The sequence below is a fragment of the Chinchilla lanigera genome, unplaced genomic scaffold, assembly GCF_000276665.1.
Source record: "Chinchilla lanigera isolate Chin_1 unplaced genomic scaffold, ChiLan1.0 scaffold00015, whole genome shotgun sequence".
NCBI classification, from domain to species: domain Eukaryota; kingdom Metazoa; phylum Chordata; class Mammalia; order Rodentia; family Chinchillidae; genus Chinchilla; species Chinchilla lanigera.
The window spans coordinates 26,624,790-26,648,158 of record NW_004955416.1 but is presented as its reverse complement, the minus strand read 5'-3'; the positions used below and the strand labels follow the sequence as shown (position 1 = coordinate 26,648,158).

General features: G+C 42.1%; 1 protein-coding gene across 8 annotated transcripts in view; it reads left to right on the top strand.

Annotated features, from left to right (window-relative positions):
* Ttc23 (tetratricopeptide repeat domain 23) overlaps positions 1 to 23,369 on the top strand; it is an 81,301-nt gene that overhangs the window by 16,361 nt on the left and 41,571 nt on the right. For all 8 annotated transcript variants that reach the window (XM_005381623.2, XM_013512541.1, XM_005381622.2 and 5 more), the window contains 4 exons: positions 3,175 to 3,298; positions 6,523 to 6,673; positions 6,866 to 6,991; positions 19,151 to 19,328. In XM_005381623.2, the coding sequence (XP_005381680.1) occupies positions 3,175 to 3,298; positions 6,523 to 6,673; positions 6,866 to 6,991; positions 19,151 to 19,328 (579 nt within the window). The remainder of the gene's footprint in view (positions 1 to 3,174; positions 3,299 to 6,522; positions 6,674 to 6,865; positions 6,992 to 19,150; positions 19,329 to 23,369) is intronic.

Sequence of the window (23,369 nt, the reverse complement as noted above, 5' to 3'; positions counted from 1 at the left end):
ACATCACCCACACAACCTGTAAGGTGGGCACGTGTGTGCTGTTGGAAGTGACGCACGGAGCCCCTGGGCTGGAGAAATAATCAGTTATTTCGCCTCTTGCGTGTTGTATGCTGGGTGTCCCGAGAGATCTTAAAAATGTCAGCAAGTTACCCACGTGGTGTAATTCACTTTGCAAACTCTTCGATTTGGGGTAATTTTTAAAACATAACTTTAGAGTTACTAAAAAGTTATGGTTCAGCAGTTGTCAACATTTGCTTCATTCCTTTTTTAAGGTTCTTTGGTGCTGGGGATTAAACCCAGGCTTCCACATTTCAATCTATGAATTCACACTGAAAGTTTCTTCTCCACCTAACCACATCATTATTTTGAGAAAAGGTCTCACTGTGTAGTCCACACTAGCCTTGAACGTGTATCCTCCTGCCTCAGCCTCCTGAGGCTGAGCTTGAAAGCCTGCACCTCTCTGTCCAGCCTGCCAGGTCTCCTTAGTCTCATCTAGCTGAAAGTGCCTTACCTCACTTTTCAGTCTTGAGAGTTTTCAGAGGTCCACCCCAGTTATGTTGTAGAATATCTCTTTATTTGAATTTGTGTTACATTTCTTCTTGATTTTATTCCACTTATGCATTTGAGACAGGAATACCGCAGACACGATGTTAGAGACCGCCTCAGTGCTTCATACCAGAAAATATAGACTGTCCTTTGGGCTCCTTGCTGGGGTGCTCACCTTGAATGCTTGGTTAAAGCGCTGTCTGACAGGTTTGTTCATCGTGGAGTTACTTCTCTGTTTGTAATTATTACGTCCCTCCTAGGGAGACACACCGAGACCAAGTAACACCCAAGCCTTCACTCCTACGTGTTAGCATCCACTGATGATTCTTACCTGAATCTGTTTCTTGCCTGAATCTATGATGCTTGTCAAATAACGAGTCTCTGACTCCAGTATATTTTCAACATTTGTTTGTATTTTATTATAAGGAAGAGCTTTCTCATCACAGTTTATTTATTATTCATTTACACCCATAAAGGTTCAGGAAGTCCGATTTTACAACAGGACTATGACGTGTTCCAACCCTTTATTTTCATGGAAGCCTCAGCCCTCTGGTATTGGCCAGTGGGGTGGCTTCAAGCTGGCCAAGTCTTTGGTCTATCCTCTTATTCTTTGAACACTCTCTTAATTTCTGGCACAAGATTTTTCAGGTTTATCTTGGACTTCTCCTGGGTCTAGCCAGGAGATCTGGTTCCTGATCTCCATACAGGCTATCAGAGAGTAGAAAAAAATTTTAAAACCTAAAGGTCCAACAATGGCTTAATTATGATATAGCTACACAATAAACACTGTGCTGCCATTAAGATTTATAGAAAATGGCATGAGAAATGTTCACAAATTGTTAAAACAGCAGGTGGCTATGAGCCTGTTCTGAAGAAGAAAAACACATAAATGAGTTCATAAAAATGCAGAATAATAGGCTATTTAGCATCCTGGTTTTATCTCCATGAAGCGACCTTGTGAGAGGCTTTAGTCTTCGTCTTGTTGCTCCTGTGCACTTTGACAGCAGCAAGGGTCTGTCACCTTTGTAAGCGGAAACCGTTACCACAGACAAGAGCCGCAGCTCTGCCCGTTCCACCACTCTGGAGTAGGAGTGCATTCCTTAGCTTCCTCCTGTTGAGTCACAAGAGTGCCTCTTCTGTGGTGAACTGGACGCGCATTTTTATCAAGAAGAGTGTGGTTTCAGGGTGCAAGTGTTTCTACGGGCCTTGCCTGGGGTCCATTGAGGGCCTTCTCCCTGTCTTCTCTACAGGTCTGTCTTGGATTCTGTTTTCTTTCTTTTTTTTTTTTTTGCACTTTTTACTTGCCACCATCAGCTTCCCTGCCTCATCCCGAGTATCTATTGTACATAAACCTCAAAGCTTAGTGCCCTGAATTGAGCCATTTTTCTCCGGAGCCTACGGTTTGTGTGGTGGTCAGTGTTCAGCTGTGCTCCGCGTAGCATCTTCCGGGCTGGGTGGGCGGGGAGCGTCTCCTCCAACATGGCCGACTACTCAGCGGCTGAGTACGCAGTGCTGGCAACCGGTGCCTTTCCTCGTGGGTCTCACCAGGGGCCGCTTAGTGTTCTTTGCGGCTTGGTGGTTGGGTTTCATATTGGACTGCTGGGGCCATGATAGCAAAACACCACAGGGCTGAGGGCTTAAACAGCAGAAGTTTATTTTCTTGCAGTTTGGGAGGCTAGAAGTCTGGGGTCAAGGTGTTAGTGGGGTTGGTGTCATTCTGAGGCCTCTGTCCTTGGCTTGCTCATGGCTTCCCTGTGTCTTCACGTGGTCTTTCCTTTGTGCACACGCACACATCCCTGGTGTGTCTTCCTCCTCTTCTGTAGCAACACCAGTCACACTGGAGTAGGGTCCACCCTACTGGCCTAGTGTAAACTCAGTCACCGCTTTCAAGGCCCTTTCTCCAAGTGTAGCCGCATTCTCAGGTATCGGCGGTTGTGATTTAAACACACTGATTTGGTAGGGACACAGTATGACCCATATCCAGGTTCCAAGAATGACACCCAAAAAGAGAGAGAAAGTGAAAGTCATCAGTTCCTTGAGACATGGGTCTGAAAACTGGCAGTGCACCATTTCTTCCATATTTTATTGGCCAACCTGTCATGAAGCAAGTTCAACCTCAAAGAGATGGGGACAGAGACCCCCACTTCTGGTTGGAGGCATTGTCAAAGGATGTTGGAGCTGTGTTATAAAAGCACCAGCCTCGCTTTGAGTATTTCACTGCTCTTAGCTGACCTGGAGCTGGGAACCCACGGTTCCCTCTTCTCTTCGTCCTAGCCCTCACTCCTTTAGTAAAGTCCAGATGATCTCATTTACTATACTAATATCACAGGCTGCTAATGAGAGCTTTAAATTGAGAGCTCAAGTGTGTCATTTGAAAACCACTACCACCTGTCCACTTGTGGCGGAAAATTTAAGAGTCGCTCATCGAAGGACAGCTGGCAAACCTACTTCTGTATTTTTCACCTTTATGTGTACTATAAATTGTATTTGTTTCTTATGTCTACTGTTTATTTTCTTCTTGAATGTATCTCAAGTGCTCAGAACCATGCTTAGCACTCAGTAAATATTTGTTGAATAGATGGAAGTATATTTTGTGCTTTGTGACTCTTCATGTTATTTTCCTAACAGTATAAACAGGCTACCCAGGAGCTTGCGCGCTGCATAGCACTGACTAGGATTTGCTATGGCGACTGCCACTGGAAACTAGCAGAGGCCCATGTTAATCTGGCTCAAGGCTACCTCCAAATGAAAGGTGAGCTCGTCTCAGACTGAGGGCGGTGAGCTGGTTGGTTTCTGCTCTTCTCTCAATCCCACCTAACTAGAAGGATCATTTTTTTTTTTTTTTTTTTTTTGGTGCCGGAAATCGAACTCAGGACCTTGCGCTTGTCAGGCAAGCATTGTGCCACTGAGCTATATTCCCAGCCCCCTAGAAGGATCAGTTTTTTAAGTATTCTCCTTTCTAAATATTGAGATGCCATTTCTTTTTAAAAAGAGTCAATGAAATATACAACATATAAGTATTCCAAGGGAAAAAGGGAGATTGTCCTTCGGGGTTTGTCTTTTTATAATCTTAACGTCAGGGTTCTTAGGGGAGGATTAATCTGTTAGGTCAGAAGGTGTTGCAGAAAAAACCAAGACAGAAGATAGGGGCTCAGAATGGCCTCTGTTCACACTTTTCTTGATGAAAAACCTCTCGCTGTAAGTAGCAACAGCAGCAGCAACAGAGGGTTAACCGGAACTGGCCTGGCTGAAAATGTATCGGCTCACACAACTCAAAAATTCAAGGGTCAAACTGCCTTTAGACCCAGCCCCACCTGAAGTTCGAACAGTGTGCCCAGGATTCAGTTTCTCTCTTTTCCCACCCATTTTCCTTGGCACTGGCTCCGTTCTTAGTCAACGTTTGCCCACAGGGTGGCAGCATGGCTGCAGCAGCTTTAGGTTTCCCTTCTCGGCATTCTCAGGAGCAAAAGAACGCCCTGCCACTAAAAACATCCCAAGATTTGGGGGCACCCTAGTTAGACCAGCTTGGTGTGATTTGGGGTTTATGTCAAAGGCAAGGTATAGCCAGGTGTAGGGCCACAAACTTGTAATCCCAGCCCTCGGGAGGCTGAGGCAGGAGGATCACTGCAAGCTCGCAGCCAGCCTTGGCTACATAGTGAGTTCAAGGCCAGCCTTGAACTGCAGAGTGAGCGCGAGACCAAGACAAGGACAAGTCTCATTGGCCAGACCTGACTTTTGTCTCCACTGGCTGCTGGGGAAGAGCTGCCCTTGCCCAACTGACATGAGCTGCACATGCGGGTATGGAGCATCCCAGCAGGAAAGCAGAAGAGGGGAGAAAACATGGGTGCAGGGAGGGCAGAAACAGCAGAGAGCCAGGGCATGACGTTTTCTGCTCGCCATGCAACCCAGGACAAGACCACGTGCAAGAGTACATCTGTGACCCTGCTCCTTCACCAGAAAAGGGATGGTGAAGGATGCTGGGGATACTAACTTCCCAGAATTCCCGTACGTAAATAAACAGCAGTGGTAGAAAACGCCACCACGCCAAACATAGCATCGTCATCTGATCTCTTTGCTCAAGTCGAGGATCCTTAGAGCCAGAGGCCACCGTGGAGATCATCTCATGCAACCCCTCCCACTTCCTAGACTAAGAGGAAACAGCAGATCTGAGCTGAAACAGCCTGCCCCCGATCGCACTGTTAAGAAGTAGCTGATCTGAGACTCAGACCTAGACTCTCACTTGCCAATACCAGTGTCCTGCCATCTGGGATTTCAAGCGATGTTCTTTGTCCTTTTCTGGATGAATCTTTCTCAATTTAGCATAAAAGCATATCCGTGATTTAATAAGACACCCGAGTAAGGGCGGCATGGTATTTTCACGCATACGTAGCCCTACTCAGTCTTCGCTGCAGTCTTGGGAGGTAGGTATTATTATCATCTTCCCTGTTTACACTCAAGGAAACTGAGGCCAATGTTTCCTAGCAAGTGGCCAAGCGGGGAGCTCAGCCCACGCAGCCTGACTTCAGAGCTGATATTCTTGAACCTTAACCTGCCCTGTATTCAAGACGCTGAGTTCAAGTTGTTAAGGGAGGGGACCATATTGGACACACAGCCCCCAGGCCTTTTGTTAGACCACAGGCACAACTGGCGCTGACAAGTTTCAGGCAGGCTGATGAAGTATGTGCTTTTCAGAAAAATAAAATACATAAAAACTATGAGTGCCCACATATAGACAGCATGGCCCGATTTTCCTTATTAGAAAGTGTTTTGATTCTGCTTTGGAGAAAGCAGAATTAGCTTCACCTTTTGACAGCTTTTGAGAGATTTGAGATACAAATCCATGCATGTGTAAGCACCGTATTGTCTCACTAGTGTAAGACCTGAGAGAGTGAATAAAAACTAGGAGCTATGAATGACATTGTGAAACGAAAGGAAAATGCTCAAAAGTAAAGGGTGACTAGGGTGTGGGAAAAGAGAAGGGAAGGAAGAGGGAAATTATGTATGTATGTATATACAGGGTAGCTAACATAGTTGAACTACTGTCTTCTATTGCTTTACTGAAAGAAACAGTTAGTGATTCCTTGATTGATCAATAGTGCATGCCTCTATTTGTTTTCCTGAGAAACCACTTCGAAGATATCAATACGTAATACAACAAGCATTGCTAATTTCCTACCACTTTGTTTGTAACTCTGTATTGTTTGTATTGTTCTTTTGCTATTTTGTAAATGGTTGCCTGTTTGTTAATGTGTTTTCCTTCTTTTATTTTTTTTTTAAATTAAAAAAGAGAGATACAAGTCCACGTGATTCAGAACACAGTACTGGGGTGTAAGGATGTGAATGCCCATCGTTATCAGTAGGGGTGTGAGTGTGGGAAGCACAGAGCATTGATTCCTAGCTGGTCAGCGTCAGTGTCACCCCTGCCATAGTCTGATAAGCTTACAGAGGAGCACTAGAGCACACTGAGAAATTAGTCCCGAGTCGCTGTCATAGATGCCATTGTGTCGCTGTACATGTATTATGTTAAAGTAACTGTGATTATACAGAGTGGGCAGTAGATCCAGAATTTTTAGTATTTCATTAAGATGACTGTCACAAAGCCAAGATTAAGATTCATGAGTATCTTACTTCCTGCCCAGAATGCAGTTCTTGTATTCCATTTGTTTCTTACAATTATTTGTAAGATATTTTATGTCTGATGTTGGTAAGGTTTCAAAGCTGTTCAGTTCCATCTTGTTCTGTTTATTTCTGACAAGGCCATTTGGGGAACATTTTTATCTTGAGTAATCGATGAAAAACAATGCTGTGATTGTTACAGTCATGCTAGAACCACAGCTGCCGAGATACATATATGTCCATGCTCTGCTTGTCAATGTGCAGAAGACTTGCGGGATCCCTGGGTCAGAGAGAACTGTATCCCTGCCCATCCGAGATTAAAAAGAAAAGAAACCAAGACTTTATTTTCTTTGTCCATAGGATTTTCACTGCAAGCAAAACAACATGCAGAAAAGGCCAAAGAAATCCTCACCGACTTCATTGTGCCTCCTTATAACGACAACACGGATGTTTTCAAGTGTTCTGTAGACCTTTTCCACACCATGGGGAGAGCCTTCCTTTCCCTTCAGAAGTATCCTTTTGTCTCTGATCTTTATAAATAGAAATATTGCTCATATAATACTTACATTCAAGTCTCAGGGTGATGAATAGAGACCTAAGAGATGACGGAGGAAGGGTCACAGACAGTGTGAAAGCCAAGGAAGTCCAAAATTGAGGTCCCAGAATCGAGAGCCAAGTGGATCGTTTCCTGAACACAATTCAGATTTAAGGAAGCCTCAGAGAATTTGGCGAAAGCGGAGAGACTTTCAAGGGAGTTGCTGCAGTGTGGAAGGATTATAAAGGAAGAGTGGATAGAAGTCCAAGCGCGAATCAAATTGTCATTTGCACAGTAAGTTTCAGGTCTAGAATGCCGTTTGTGTGGCAGCTGGAGGTTCTTTACCAGGAGAGTCCGTCTGTGGACAGCAGCTGCTTCCCCGTGGGGCTTGTCTACGCCTTCTCTCAAGCCTGTTGTCCAAAGGTAAAAGAGAAGCCCGGACACGTCAGAGCAGCCCGAGCAAGACATATCAGTGACCCTTTTCACCTGATGTCGGGTGCCTTCGTATCCACCCAGGGTCCTAGATCTGGGGTCGTTATTTCCGTGGCTGGCATTCTGCCTGCCCTCTCTTCCTCCCTGCTGCCTCTGCATCCCTCCCTCCCTCCCTCCCTTCCTTCCCACCCTCAGCCCTCCACTGCTCCAGTCTTCAGGCTTCAGTGGGTTGATTTTATGATTCGGCCCTCAAAGGCGAAAGATCTTAAGTAGGTCGGGATCTATGGTAATAAGACAATTGTTCTTTGCTCCCCACCCAACTCTACACTCACCAAATAAACCAGGCTGGAAAGGATATAAAAAGAAGGCCATGGGCCTTGGGTAGTTGGCACCTTTATACCTCCCCAAAGGCCCAACCCAGTGCCAGTTCCCCAGAGTCCTGGGATGACAGTGTGCCCTTGCTGCATGGAAGGGTGAACAGTGGGGGAAAGAAGGTAGAAAACGGTCCATTCTAGAAGGGACAGGATCCCTGGTGACCTGTGACTACCCTTAGCCAAAGCCAGAATTCATTTTACCTCCATAACCAGACTGTGTGCATAGGTTGATTCTCAAAAGAGCTCAGAACACCTATAGGATCATTCTAAGAAATGAATTAGCAAAGAACTCCAGTGAACACACCTAATGCTTCCATGTGGATGGAAAATGGAAAGGACCAGCCTTGACTCAAGCAAGACTGTGTGTGTGTGTGTGCGCGCGTGCGTGTGTGTGTGTGTGTGTGTGTGTGTGTTTAATCAGTTCCTCCTTGTTCATTTGTTTTGTCTGCAAGTGCAGAGTTCATCTGTCTGTGCAAGCCCCCTTGGACCCCTTTTTTAAAAATTTATTTTATTTTTTGACACAGGGTTTCACAATGTAGTTCAGGCTGCCTGGACTCACTATGCAGCCTCAGCTGGCCTCGAATTCACGATGATCCTTCTGCCTCAGCCTCCCAAGTGCTGGGAGATACCTATTTTAATGATGGTTTATGTCTTTGACTGTGGCTCTATGCATAAGTACTATTTAGTTTGTGTGTGCTTTAAATTTACATAAACTTATATCTATCTCATTGTTTCTTACTTTTTCTCTACTCAACTGTTTTAAACTGTTGCGTGTATGTTAGTGACTTGTTTCCACCCTCTGCGTGGTGCTTCACAGAATGCATGCAGCGCATTTTATTTATTTTATTTATCCAGCTCCTAGCAGTGGACACTGAGCTTGTCCCCAGCTCTCTGCTGCCACCAGTGCTACCATGAATATTCATGAACGTTCACCTCCGTGACTAAGTGAGGCCTTATTTGAGGTTTACACCCTAGGCCGGGGTTTCTGGGGATGGGTGGAAGCACACTTCCAATTGACTAAGCATCCGCTGATTGCTAACCCTGTTGACATCCCCCCTTGCCAGACAGGTGGATTTCTGTTTCTCATGTCCCCAGTAACGTCTGGCATTGTCATCTTTCTGCTTGTTGCCAACTTGTTATATGTAACATTGCTAATTATGTGAAATTCTATTTACATTTATCTTATTCCTGAGTGTGAATTCCTCTTCCTCTACTTCTTAGCCATTTGGGATTCCCTTTCTTTTTTTTTCTTTTTTTTTGCAGTGTCGGGAATTGAACTCCCAACCTTGTGCTTGCCAGGCAGGCGCTGTGCCACTGAGCTAAATCCCCAGCCCCTTGGGATTCCCTCTCTATGAATAGCCTATAAGTATTCCTTATTTTTCCTTTGGAATTCTCTGTACTCTTCCTATGGGTAATCAATACTTTCTTGTATGTTATTAGTGATATTCCTTTTTTTAATGTTTGATTTATTTTGTTCATGTTCTTCATGGCACAGAAATTCTCCATTTTGTTACAGTCAAATTCATTCCTATTTACCTTTTGATTTATATTTTGGGAGTTTGGTTAAAAAGTGTTTCCAGTCCAAATATCACAAGTATTCTCCAAAATTTCCCTAGAAGCCCTGCTTTGGCGCTGCCTCCTATGTTATAACATGTAGCATTCATCAGTGTCATTCATAAGTTCTTAGGATTTTTGAACTTAGACATTTCTCTTTAGTCAGAAGATTATTCAAATGATGCATGTTTCAGTTTGCAGATATATGTGAGTTCTCGAGACATTCTGATGTTCCTGATATCTAATTTTGTTACATTATGGACAAAAACCTACTTGCATGGTATCAACTCTTTGAAATGTATTGATGCTTTCTTTGTGACCACTGTCAACTTTCATGAATGTTCCAAATATGGTATGAAAGAAATTATATGTTATTTTATTGTATTTAACACTCTAGTAAACCTGTACTAGTGTGACCTTATTGATTCTGTTATTTACATTTATATCTTTATGTTTTGCCCATTTGATACACTAGGGTTTAAGATGAGTGTACTGTATTTAAAATCTCCAAGGATAATTGGCGACCTGTCTGCCCCTCCTCAGAGCCCGGCTGGTCCCCGCTGAACATACTGGGAGGCTGCTTTGTTGGGAGGAGGAGGATACAGCAGCACCGTCATCTTTGTCATCAGCAGTTCTCGTCCTTTCTCTTCCTCTCTGTCCTGCCTGATGCTCTGCTCTCTTTTCCTACAAATTTTGCTTCAATGCCCTTTTTCATATTTTTAAATCTTTGAATTTGTTTCCTTTTATCCTGTCAACTTTATGTTGGTTTCTTGCTGCTTTTTAGATTATATCTAAATATTTTTAGCATTCCATTTTCCTACCCCTTGACTTGTAAATTATATGTTATTTGTATCTCCGACTGATTATCATCTTATTCTCAATTAATCAATTAGTGGCTTCCAGACACGCAGGGACCTCTGAGCACATTGACACTCTGTGGATGCCGGTTGTCCTGTGTAATTAAATCACCATGTGTGTACCACAGGCAAGCCAGAGAAGAAGAAGTTATTTGTAATACATATAACTGATAAAGGGCTCATACCTAGAATCTGTAAGGGGCCCCAATATCTTAGTAAAACTAAGGCAAGCAACTGAGCAATAAAAAAAACAGCAAGAGTCCTTTCACAAAAAGGGTGCTCACACAGCTAATATGCTTGCTAAGGGTGTTCCCTCTCCTCGGTCATCAGGGACGTGAAAACTGAAATCTAAGATACTATGATCGTCCTGTTAAGACTTCTTGAAAGACTGGTAACTTCCAGCGTGGACAGGATGTGGGATACAGACACGCCCTCTCCTGTGCCCGGATTGGGACTGTGTATAACTACTTCCGTGAAACGTTTGTCATTACCTACTAGATTGGAACATTTGCACCCCCTTTGACCCAGTAATGTCACTCCCAAATATACACCCAGCAGGCATACCTGCAGGCATCGACCAAAAGACACAACCAAGTGTGTTCAAAGCTTCCTTATTTATAATCGCCAAGAACTGGAAAACAACCCAAATGTTTCTCAGAAATAGAATAGGATTGTTATCTGCTCATGCAAAGAAAATAGTCAAACTGCTCCTTGATTAATATCATGGTTAGCTCTCAGGAACACAATGTTTAGTTCAAGCAACCAGACCCGGAAGAGTCGTTCTGCAGTTCTATTTATGTAACGGGAGGAGGAAGAGGGCTGCGGGTGGCTGGGAGAGCTCATCTACCCAGAACCTTTTCCTGCTCAGACGTAAGCGCTATCCTATCTTGGAAGGCAGGAAATACACAAGTCAGAGGTTCAAGATCTTATGCTTGTTGCCTCTGTTGAGATCTGACTAACCTATCCGGGCTTAGTTTTGAGCAGGTTGCTACAAAACAGAAAATCACCCTCTCCAAGAATCTGGCGCCACCTCGAAAATGCTTTCCAAAGTAGCAGTACCAAATCTTGCCAGCAGATGGCGGGCCTCGTACGCATCTGTGCTGAATAACAACCAAGTGTAGCAAGCTGTTCTACAAAGTTAGTTTTGTATCTAGCAGAGTTGTTCCGAAGTTGTGACTTCTTTTCACCCTGATCCTTCATCCTGCCGTCTTCACTGCAACATACCTATTTAAACTGCGTGCCTTTCATTCAGTGAGTTTGCTCAGTGTCCTCATCGACGTGTGAAATGTTTCCTTGTTGAAATACCCAAACTGATCTACTTTGGAAAGAAAGGAGGCTTTTGTTTTTTATATGGTTTTGTAGCTACACTTGAGCCTTTCCTTTTGCCAGGTCTCAGACGCGGAAGGCCAGGATAATTTCCTAGGCGTTTCTCAGAAGGTTTGTGTCCCTTTTAAAAGGCCGTCTTTCAGCGTATCCTCTTCCTCCATCTGCCTGTCCTTTTATGGTGCCTGTCAGGCCCGCGGCCTTTCTCCCCAGGCTGACATGTAAGTGCTGAAGGGTGACTCATGCCCCGCGCCTTCCATCCCTGCTTTGGCCCGAAAGCTGCTTTCCTCTCTCTCCTCCGCTGCCCACGCGCTGCTTCATTCAAAAGCGATTCTTTAACTTTGCACGGCGAATCCACATCATGCACACCTGGTTTGTATTGCGGCCATGTGCCCCTAAGTCAACTAGAGAAAGCCACCAGCAAAAGTGAGCAGACTTTCTTCCAGGGTTCGCAGCTGTGTTCTGTTCTCATTACTGACAGATTTCCAGAGGGAGATAGTTGCGTTTATATGGACAAGCATATACCATTGCGTGTACTTGTACATATGTGTGCATACACACACTCACCTTTTAAAATGAACGTTTCTGTGTGGCTTTATGATGGTCTGTTGAGCTTGCTACTCTAGAACTTGTGCTTTGCCTGCAGCTTTCCCTGTGACTGTGTGGCGCGTCCTCCCTGGGGTCTTCCGCGGTGTGCCCAGCAAGCCCTTGGAAGGCACTGCTGTGCTGAGCTAGCCCAGGTATAAATAAATTTTTCTCTTCTCCAATCAGCAACAGGACACCTACCAGCTATTTCTAGGCAGTGCGAGAATTAACAACATCGTGTGTTTAACCACGCGGGCTTTGGAGGCAGGAGCCCGGGGTTCGAATCCGTTTTCAACTCTGCTCTATGAGCTTGGCAAATCCCCTGCTTCCTATGAGCTTTATTCTCCTCCCTGTTAATGTTCAAATTTAGGCCCTCTGCGGGGATGCTGTAAACGTTAAATAGACACCGTACTAAAGCGTCTAGGTATACGGGAGGCCCCAAAAATTAAAGAAAAGGGAAGAAAGAGGCGGGGAAGAGAAGACAGGGAGGAAGGAAGGAAGGAAAAGAAAAAACACACTAGCTGCCAATCACTGAGCACCTGCTATACCAGACCCTTGCTAAGCGCTTCACATGCCCTGTCCATTTCATCGGCTGTCATTCCCAAGACGTGGACGCTCTTCGATTCCCATTGCAGGTGAAGCGGCTGAGGTTGAGAAAAGTGCGGTTGATTCTGAGGTCACATGGAGGGTTAGCAGTGGAGCACAGCCCAGCCTGCCCAGGCTGCCGGCCACGGAACAGATCGTAGTCACTAGTGCAGAATGGAATCCTCACAATGCACTCAGCAGCAAATCCTTTCCTTGTATGTAGAGGGAATCACACGTAAATCTTTTCTCTTCGACTCTAGACAATTCCGCTTGTCTACTTTGGGGATTGGTTTCTCATCAGATTCTAATCATCAGTGACAGTCCTACACACCCTTTCCGTTGGTGTACAACATTCCTGCTAAATTCTAGAATTGTTAAGAGGAAATGCTGTCACCTGAGTGACACCATAGGAAGTTACCCTTTTGTACTGCACAAGTCTCCATCCCAGGGAGATCCCTGAAACTTGTCTGAAATAAGATACCATCATGTTCTCTGTAGAATGACTGTGGCTATATTTTCATTCAATAAAATATGCCTCGGTTCAAGTTGTGGACCTGCCAAATTAACTTTCCACCGCATTCCGTTATTCAGAATGACCCTTTTCATCTGTCCACTGTGTTTCCTAAAACTACCAAAGATGGTATAGGCGCACTAGATATAAATCCTCAAAGCGTCCCCCGCAGGTAGGCAGGAATGGAAAGGAGAAAATATCACCATCCCAAGCGCTGCATCTGGGAAAATGGAAATAGACGAGATTACCTGAAATTGACTGATGCTTTTGAGTTGGAGATGGAGGTAAGACTGTAATTTAGTTATTTCCTGATGCAGTGCTCTCTTTCAATTCCCTTTTTATTAAATATATTGTGATACTAAAGTAATTTTATTTTGTATTTTACCTTTTCCGTGATGAGGACAGTGCTCTTGCTGAGTTTCAGAAGGCTGTTTGTGAACGGCGTTAGCTTAATGGCCTGCATTTTCGGCTGTGTCCGTGCCAGGACCTCAGAATAGCACGCAACAGCCATTTCAGGGGGTGAGGGGTAGGATGTGCTCCGTTCTGTGTACACACTGATGTGCTGCATTTGTTCCCCTTTGTGATAAAATAGCTGAGGCATAGAGAAATACAGACAGTGTAATGCCAGTCCTCGGGCACATATCACCAAGCTGACAAAGTAGGGGATTTGAGGCAAATGGAAGCCTGTTACATTCTCCCCAGTTCTATTTTCTTCCCCTGTATTACAGGCAACTCTTTTGCTGAATTCAGTGTTTTTTACTCCTCTGCATGTTTTTGTAGCTTTACTGTATATGCATATAGCCATAAAGTATATATTATTTTTCACATGTTTGAACTTTTTGTACATGTTTCCTTGTGTAGCTTACTTTTTCCCATAACATTTGTATTTTTAAGATATACTTCTATCAGTTGATACATGCAGCTGTAATCTCATTTTAAACTTCCATATATGTAACGCTTAACTGTCTGATCTTCCCCTAATTATCCATTCTCATGAAGGCGAACATGTGAATTGCTTTATTACTATAAACACTACGTGCTTATTTTTTCTCTTTTTCTTTCTTATGTATTTATTTATTCTCATTTTTGTGGTGCTGGAAGACTCAGGGCCTCACATATGCTAGGCAAGACCTCTACTACTGAGTTGCATACCCTGGCCTATTACCATTCTTTTTCTTTTTTAATTGAAAAAAGGTAAAACAGAATCTCATAATAAAATAATGGGAGAGTAACAGTAGTTTACTGTTCTTATGTGTGTGTCTTTTGCACATGCACAAAATTGCCTCCGAGGTAAAGTGTGATTGTTTACTTGGCAGGTATCCACGTCTTCAACCCTACAAGGTTTTCCAAGCACTTTCCACCAGTTTATGCTCTTGTTCACATGATGTGTGAATTCCTGTTTCTCCACATCCTTGCCAACATTTGATATTGTCAGGTTTCTTATCTTTCCCAATCACATGGATGCAAAATTCAATCTCATGGCTTCTTTAATTATATTTCCTTGATGCTGAGGTTGAATATCTTTTCATATGTTACCTAAATATTTGGGATTCTTATTCTGTGAAGTACCTGTTCACACCTTTTGCTCATTTTCTACTGGACTATTTGCATTGTAAAAAATAAATTTGTGGACATTCTTCATATCTTCATATCAGGAGTTTTGATTTTTACTGTGACCAAATTTAGCTATCTTTTATGTTCACATTTGTACTTTTTTATTTATTTAAAAGAGTAAAAAAAGTACAATATAGTAATAGGGGGATTTACCGAATTACAGACAAAGTGGTAGGACATTATCAATGGTTGTTATTTTACCTATTGGCATCTTTAAGATAGTTCCTCAGGAAAACAAATAGACAAATAATAGTGAGTTAAAGACAAAAATGGTAGGAAATTATCAATGGTTGTTGTACTATACTTTGGTTTCTTCAAAGTGGTTTCTAGGAAAAACAAATAGAGCCATACATGAGTGATCAATTAAATAATCATTGACTATTCTCAATGGTTGTTGTTGAAAACACATAGTAATAAACACACATCCATTTACGAAATGTACTTTTTCTATAAGAAATCCTCCTCTGCCTAAAGTTGTAGGGTTGCTTTTTTATATATTTTCTCTCAAATATATCAAACTTTTGCTTTTTAAATTTAGATCTCTAGTCCATTTTGAGCTTTTATTTACATGGCTTGTGGGTCCTAATTCTATATATTTCAAATTTTAAAAGTTTATCTATCTTTTCTTACTTTTAATGATGAGAAATATTGTTCTTATAATAAGCTATTCTAAACAATTTTAAGGTTCAATTTGATTTTTTAAAAATGCCTACTTTGTTTGCACAATATTTTCAGTCGGTTTGACCTGATTCTGCCTGTTAATTTCACATTCCACACTCAGGGTGCTGGTGGGTAGAGCTGAGTCCACAGTTGAGCCCATTTCCATAGGGATGACAACCTGAGCTCCTCCATAGAGCTTGCCAGTTGGGAGGGAAAACAAAAGCTTACGTACAGGTCTGTTGTACCTCTCCTGCTTCTGTTTGCAAAGTGCTGGCACCTCTATCTGACTTGGTCTCACGACAGCGCTATCAAACCCAAGTTCAGCTCAGGAAACCAAGATTCAAAGATGTTTGTTTGTTGTTGCCCAAGCTTTGTAAGCGCAGGTGCTGTGATTACAGTTGGCATTTTTCTACTCCTGCCTCAGTACTTGGAACTGACTGCCCTGCCTCTTATCCTGTATTCTTTTCCAGAGGATTTTGTCCGGGAGGCAAGTATTTAGACAATGAATTTTTGATACCTAAAATGGGACATGGTATAAAGTTGGAGTCACATTCTGTGGTTTTGGCTGAGCTAATTAATAAAAGTTCATCATTACAAACCCCCACTTTTATTTAGTATCCTGTCTCAGGAAAGGAAGAATTGGTGCTGTCTGAATTAAAGCATGCTTTCGTACTATTTTCTGTTTTCACACTTAGACACTTGATTACCAAACTTTGAATTTTGCTTCCTTTTAAAGCATCTGTCCACATTAAATCATCTTGGTGTTTGTGTTTGCTTTTACACTCTTCCATGGCTTTTATAGGCAGCTTGGAAAACAAAAGGCCTATTCTGTACTACCTTGGCACGCTCCATGTCACCTGTGAACATGTAAGAGGAAAAAGATGATTTAGTTTCTTCGCTCAGATATCGATAGCATTGTCTGAGGATTCTAGGCTAAATTAGGTGGGAAAAAAATCTGGTCATTTTGAAAGCGTGTGACTTTAAAGTCTGGACAAGCAATCAGCAGACTTTTTCTGTGAGGATTCTAGCAGTAAATATTAGGCTTTACAGGCTGTGTGATCTTTGTAACAATTACTCAACAACTACTCCACTCTACCAACGTAGCTCAAAAGCAGCCATAGGTGATATGCACACAAACGCACTGGCCTTGCGCCAGGAAGACTACTTAGAAGAACAGCGAGCAGATTTGGCCTCTACTCCATAGTTTGCTGACCCTTGTTTTTGATTTTTTCAGCTTTATCTACCCCGAATCTAATCCTTTTAATGAAGTGATTTCTTACAAATCAAACTTCTAGCAGCAAGATCCCTACTGGGTTATTTCTGCAAAAGTCAAGTCTGATATTTGCAAAGATAACCCATTACACTCTAAGCTCATTAAGGGTCAGAAGGGGGTCTAATATTATTTGGTCACCTGTTAATCTCTCTCTCCCGGAGATTAGATTTGCTGCCAGCTATAACCTTACTTGGTCTGGGCACATAACAGCCCCTGACTTCTTCCTGTGTTTAAACCTCTTCACAATTATAGAAGTGCTCAAGGTCAGAAACTGTTCAGTCAGCATTTTCTTTCACTGTGGCCATCAGGGCTACAGATCTGAAAAGTATTTTTACTTCTTCCAGTTAAGTCCTCTGAGTGAAAAATATCTGATGCAAATTAAAATGATGCTGAGATTCCATCTCATCCCAGAAAGAATGGCAGTTATCACGAAATCAACCAATAACAAATGCTGGTAGGGCTGTGGAGGAAAAAGAAACTCCTCCACTGTTGGTGGGAGCGTAGACTGGTGCAACCATAGCGGAAATCAGTGTGGAGATTCCTCAAAAAACTAAAACTACAGGTTCCATTTGACCCAGCTGTTCCCCTTCTTGGTATCTTCCCAAAAGAATTAAAAGCATCATACTGCTGTGATAGATGCCCACCCATGTTTATAGCAGCACAGTTTGTAATAGCTGAATCTTGGGAACAACCCAAATGCCTATCAATAGATGAATGGATAAAGAAGATGTGGTTTGTTGTTAGTGGTTTTTTTTTTTACAATGGCATATTATTCTGCCATAAAGAAGGATAAACTCCAGACATTTCTAGGTAAATGGATGCACTTTGAGACCATACTCTTCAATGAGATAAGTTGGACATACATGTTTAAATACTGGATTGTTTCTCTGATGTGAGAAATCAAAAGGGTAAATAAGGACCAAAATGTATAATAGATATTGGGAAATAGGAAGAAAATGTTCAAATGGGAGGGGGAACAAGGAAGAGGGAGGGAAAAAGGAAGGAAGAGAAAAGAAATAGAATAGAAGGGAAAATCTGAAAACAAAACTTTTGTCAATAGGAGGAGAAGAGGGGTTGAAGGGAGGGGAGGAGTCTAGGGGGGAAAGAATCAAAATAGATCACATACAGGTACAAACTTCCTATGATGAATGTGATCATTGTGTCTATCTAAAATGTACAAAAAAATTAATTTTAAAAAATACCTGATGACTGAGTTGAAAATAGACCTGGTTTGTGATTTTATAGTAATTTTCTCACATTATGTTTTGGTTTCCTGTGGGTGCTTTGGGAATTGTAACACCTTTTTGTATTAAAGATTCTGGCGTGCAAGTCAATGTAAGAAGGGTTGCTGTCTAACATGAATTCTGCAGATAAATCTTTCCCATGAAAGGAAAGTTTCTACTAACAAATATTTTGACAATGGGTATTTTAAAATATCTGTTGCTTTGTCTGCTGTACAATATAGGATTACATTTTTATGTGAGATTCTAACAAGGTATAAGAATACTTTCTCACTCCACTGTACTTCTAATTTTTAAATTAGCATTTTCTGATATAAAAGTAATATAGTTTTAGAGAAGAAAATTGGGGCAATTGAGAAAACCATAAATAAGAAAAGTAAAATCATTCATAATCCGACTCTTTGCAGGCAAGTAGTGCTAATATTTTAATGACTATCTTTTTGGAATGTCTCTGTACACAAATACATATTGGCTATACAATTTTCCTGTGCAGAAGATGATAACAAAACACTTTTATAAGCTACATTTTACTGAAGAATACATAATGGATACTTTTAAGTTGATAAATAAGGATCAACAAAATTCTGATGACTATGACATTCTGCAGTTATAAATGTACTTACTGTAGTCCACACAGAGAGTTTCCTAGTGGAGAATTTTAAGTGCTTTGTGCTTTTCCATTATTATAGAGAATGCTAAGGTAAGCATTCTCATATTTTTCTTATTGGCCTGCCAGAGCATCTCTTCATGATAAATTCCTAGAAGTGACATTGGCAGAATTACGTGTGTGTGTACTATGTATACATAATTTTGATGCAGAGAAGTTTATGCCCAAACTATATTCCCCCAAGAGTTAAGGAGGGTAGTTCATATCCTTGTGCATCTTGTAAATTTTCTGTAATCTCAGCATCCTTTGTGGTTATTTTGTATTTTTTAAACAGCACCTATATAGTACTTACTGTGTCAGAGATTGTTAAGTGCTTTTATGAATATTAACTATTTAGGTCTTTGTAATACAGTGAGGCCAAATGTGGTGGTGCCTCCCTGTAATCCCAGCACCTGGGAGACTGAGGCAGGAGGATTGCCATAAGTTCGATGCCAGCCTGGGAGATATAATGAGTTCAAGGCCAGCTTGGCCTATATAGCAAGACCTTGTCTCAAAACAAAACAAAACAGCCCAAGGAAATGGGCACTGTTAACACACCTAACTTACAGATGAAGAAACTGTTGTGTGACTTGAAGGCCATACACCTTGTGATGGGAAACCAGTACCTGGTCCGACCTGGTGATTCTAGAGCCCGTTCTCATGACTACAGGCCCTGCTGCCTCTTGGAGGAAAAGCTTAGCTGGACAGCAGGGCCAGACAGTCCAACCCTAATTCCCAGCCACCTATATTTCCAGTATTTTTATCTTAATTATAAAATGATCTCTTTGATTTTTTTAGGGTGTATCATGGTCAAAAGAAATCACAAGAGGCTCTGCCCCACTACCAAGAGGCACTGAAATACACGGAGATCAGCAAAGGTGAAGAAAGTCTTGAGTACGTATCCATACTGAGGGAATTAGCAGGTGCAGAGCAAGCGCTGGGATTCCACGACACAGCCATCAATCATTTCTTACAGGTAAGGGGCGATTGGTGTCACCAGAGCTTTGCTAGACACATGCTTGTCATAAACACAAGCGGCACAGAAGCTCAGACGGTGCCTAGCTTTGCCATTTGCTCTAGGTGAGAACACCTGCCCTGGAGTTGGTGTGCAGTGAAGATGTTCTTATTAGGTGCCCTAGCAGGAATGCTGGACAGTGGTCTCCTGAGGCCAGCGGCACATTCTCCAAACAGCCAGAGGCTCCTTAAAGGTGGACTTTCTCATGTTACGTGCACTATTTACCAGTGACTTTTTTTATCCTTTAGTATCTATTTATTTAGAGCTTGTGTTACCAAACTGATCTCAATCTTTTTAGACTACACTCTTAAATCTTGACCGGAAGCCACCATTTAAGAGTTGTATCAGTTAGCTGCTATTTTCTTTTATCACTGTAAGATTCTTGAGCTGAATTTCTTCTCCAGGACATCACAGGGGCTTTCTGCTTTTCAGGTCTTCAACTGATTAGATGAGTTCCACGGTTCTGAATGAGGGTAATCGCCTTTACTTAAATTCCGTTGATCATAAATATTAATCACATCTACAAAAGATAGTCACGGTAACATCTAGACTGATGTTTGACCGAACAATTGAGCGTTATAACCTAATCAAATTGACACAGAAAATTAACCATCCTAGGGAATTTGATATCTTTGTTTCATATCATCTGCTAAATGCACTTTTTTATTCTTAGAGAATTTAAAATATAGACTATTCCATTCCTGTTATTTCAAATGAGATATAATGACAGGGAGTAAGTTACTGCTACATCTTTTAAAATTTCTCTGACAATGTATACCACCACTCCCAGAGCGCCGGACAGCCTTTCTCTCAGTTTATCGGAATCATGTCTGAATCGTCATCTCCACTCTGTAACATGTTACTTACAGCTTATAGGTAAGGAAGACAGGAATTATAAAGGTCAAGCGCTAAACCCAGGGGCAGCTAGCCTAGGAGTGACTAGCGATACCCTGAATTCACAACCGTTATCTTATAGTAAGACTCTTCTGAGTGACGTGTAGACAATAGGTTGGGGGGTTTGTGCCAAGGCTGGAAGTGGAGAGATCACCTGGGAGGCTGCTGAAGCAGCGGAGGCAGAAATGATGGTGGCTGAAAGTAGAATGAGGAGTCTGGGAGCGAAGAGAAGGAGGGGAACTGGAGAAGATTCGGAAGGCAAAACCGATAGGATGTGGAGATGAGTTGGATATGGACAGGGAAAGGAAAGGAAAAATCAACCATGACGCCCATGTTTCTGGTCTAGACAGCCTCGTGGATGTTTCTGACATCTTCAGTGGAGGAACAGGGATCACTGGGTGATGGAATGGGGATAAGTGTTGTCTTTCATGATGAGTCTGAGATGCTCCTGGCATACAGGAAGTGACAACAAGGCAGCAACACTTAGATCATCTGGAATGGAGCTCAGGAAGGTACACACTTGGAGATGGTGATGCCTTGGGAGAGGATGATTGCCTAGGTGGAGGGAAGAAGGAAACTGCTGATTGATGACAGAATCTTTGGGAACTTCAGGATTCATGGCTAAGCAAAGGCAAAGCAAAAAGAGAAGAATTGGCTAGGAGGAAAAATAAAAAGTGAAAGAGATGCCCTCTATGCAGCTCCTTTTAATACCTTTTGCTACTATGGATACGTGGATTTGTTGTTGGGATAAATAACTTACTACTGGTAAAGTGACTAGCACTGTACCTGCTACATGGCACTCCATATGGATTTTTAAGAATTTCTCCTTTCCAGCTTTTTGTTTTCTTTCATTGATCATTGGGGCAATGATGAGGACAGAAATATTATGTAAAGAATGAGATGCGAGGATACAGAAATAATAAACGTAGGTATCAGTTTCAAAAGTGCTAAGAGGTGAAGATGAGCTCAGCATGGAACAGTCTGAAAAAAGACCTAAAAACGGACCATTGTATGATGCCATGCCTGGGCTGTAGAAATGGCGGAGCAGGCAGGGAGATTGACATCGTTGCTTATCAGTCTGGGAGGATGGCCCTGGGGCCTGAGCAGTGGATTGCACGATGGAGAAATAAGCAGGGAAATAAGTCAGAGATGACCGCAATGGTCCAGGTAGGGGATGATAATGGCCGGGATTCAGGTGGCTTCAGTGAGAACGGAGCGATGTGGACAGATCGGAGAGACATGTGGGCCAGTGGTCAGGGGATGGGGATGGGAGGTGGAGATTAAAGGAGGAGGAGGACTCCAGGTTTATACCAGGTTCTGGCTTAGATCACGGTAACTGGCTGCTGGGAACAGCCCCTGAGCTCCCATTTACTGAGTATGGGAGCACTGGCAAGGTTACAGTTTTTTGTCAGAATCAATAATGCTAAATGTTCTTAGCCAAAAATTTTGCTGGAGTACATTTCTACAAGTTGCTGGGAGGAGGGATCCGAATATTTTACAAGTCTTAATTCATACTTACCTTCTGCCAAGGAGTTTTCATTATCCTGTCATTAGAAGGGTGTTTTGTTACAGTTGCTGAGCCTACAGTGACACATTGTTGTCCCCAGCTCCACAGTTTACATCAGGGTTCATTCTGATGTCGTGCATTTTATGAATGTTGATAAATGTATAATGACATGCATCCACCCTTATGGTATCTACCTGCAAAGTCTTGGCCCTACCTTTTTCCTCTTCCAGTTTCTAAACCTCAGAGAAAGACATTAAGTGATAATATGCTCAGTGGCATCCAGCAAGAGCCGTTATCCCTGAGAGAATGCCCTAGAATGAAATGTGGTTTGTAAGCCCAACATCAACAGAATGTAGTCACATATTGTATTTGAGCTCGGTTTGGAGAAGCATTCCCCAAACCATGTAGGATCCTAGCCTGCTAGCAGAACTCATAAGTCTACCTGAAAAAGGTGTTTATAGCTGCATATTACCAAGACATATTAAGTTAAAATTAAATAAGTACATGTGATTTATATGGTGCATTAGACACGCCAGTGTGGATTTTGAATTGAGAGAGCGATCTACAACGAATGAATCTGTGAGACCTCAGTGTCACTCAGACCACGGTTTAGGAAATGCTGGGTTAGACACAGAAATGTAAATGTCTAAAATCAGGCATCAGCAAAAGGATTCACCTGTAAACATGATCTTCCAGAACAGCAGGATTTTTCACTCTTAGGATTCCTTAGCTCTACATGAATGGGAAATGAGTTAACTAATCCCTCTTGATTATGAGACTCAGAGTCACCATTTTAAAGTATTTTGCATTTGTCTTCCCTGTTTACAAGACGCTTTAAAATTATCTGTATTGAAATCTTGTGGTAGCGTGTTGCATAGATCATGTCCCTTTATCCCTGAACACTTTAGTGTATGCTTTATAAAAAGGTCATTCTCTTATGTAACTGGAATATAGTTATGAGAGTTAGGAACTTTAGCGTTGGCAGACATCCTCTTCCATTTTATTGATTATCCCAATTCTGTCCTTTATGACAGTGTTTTTCCTTCCACCACAAGGTCCAGTGCAGGATGAGGTGTTGTACTGAGTTGTACTGAGTCTGGTTTCCCTCCGTTTATCACCCAGTGTTTGTCTTTCATTACACTGAATATTTTGCCTACAGGCCAGCAGTTTTGTAGACTGTTCCTCAGCTGGAGCTTGTCTGATGTTTTCTGATGACTGGATCTGGGTGGTGTATGCACAGAAAAGAATAATGCAAAAGGATTTTGTATCTTCTTGCGGTGGTATTGCTAATCACCCATTCAAGGTGATACACAATTTCTTCACTAGATATGGTAGTAACTCTTCCTCTTATTCTATACACTATGTATTTTATAGGAAAATATTTTAAAACCATATAAATATTGTGCTTATCATCAAACATTTCCCTCTAGGTTTAGCATCTGTTGATTACTCTTTTGTGAAACAGTCTACACTGTGATAATTGTAAAATAATGATTTTTCATTCTACCATTGCATCTACATTTATCAGGTGACATTCTGCTGTTAAGACTAGCCTCTGGGGGCTGGGGATTTAGCTCAGCGGCAAAGCGCCTGCCTGGCAA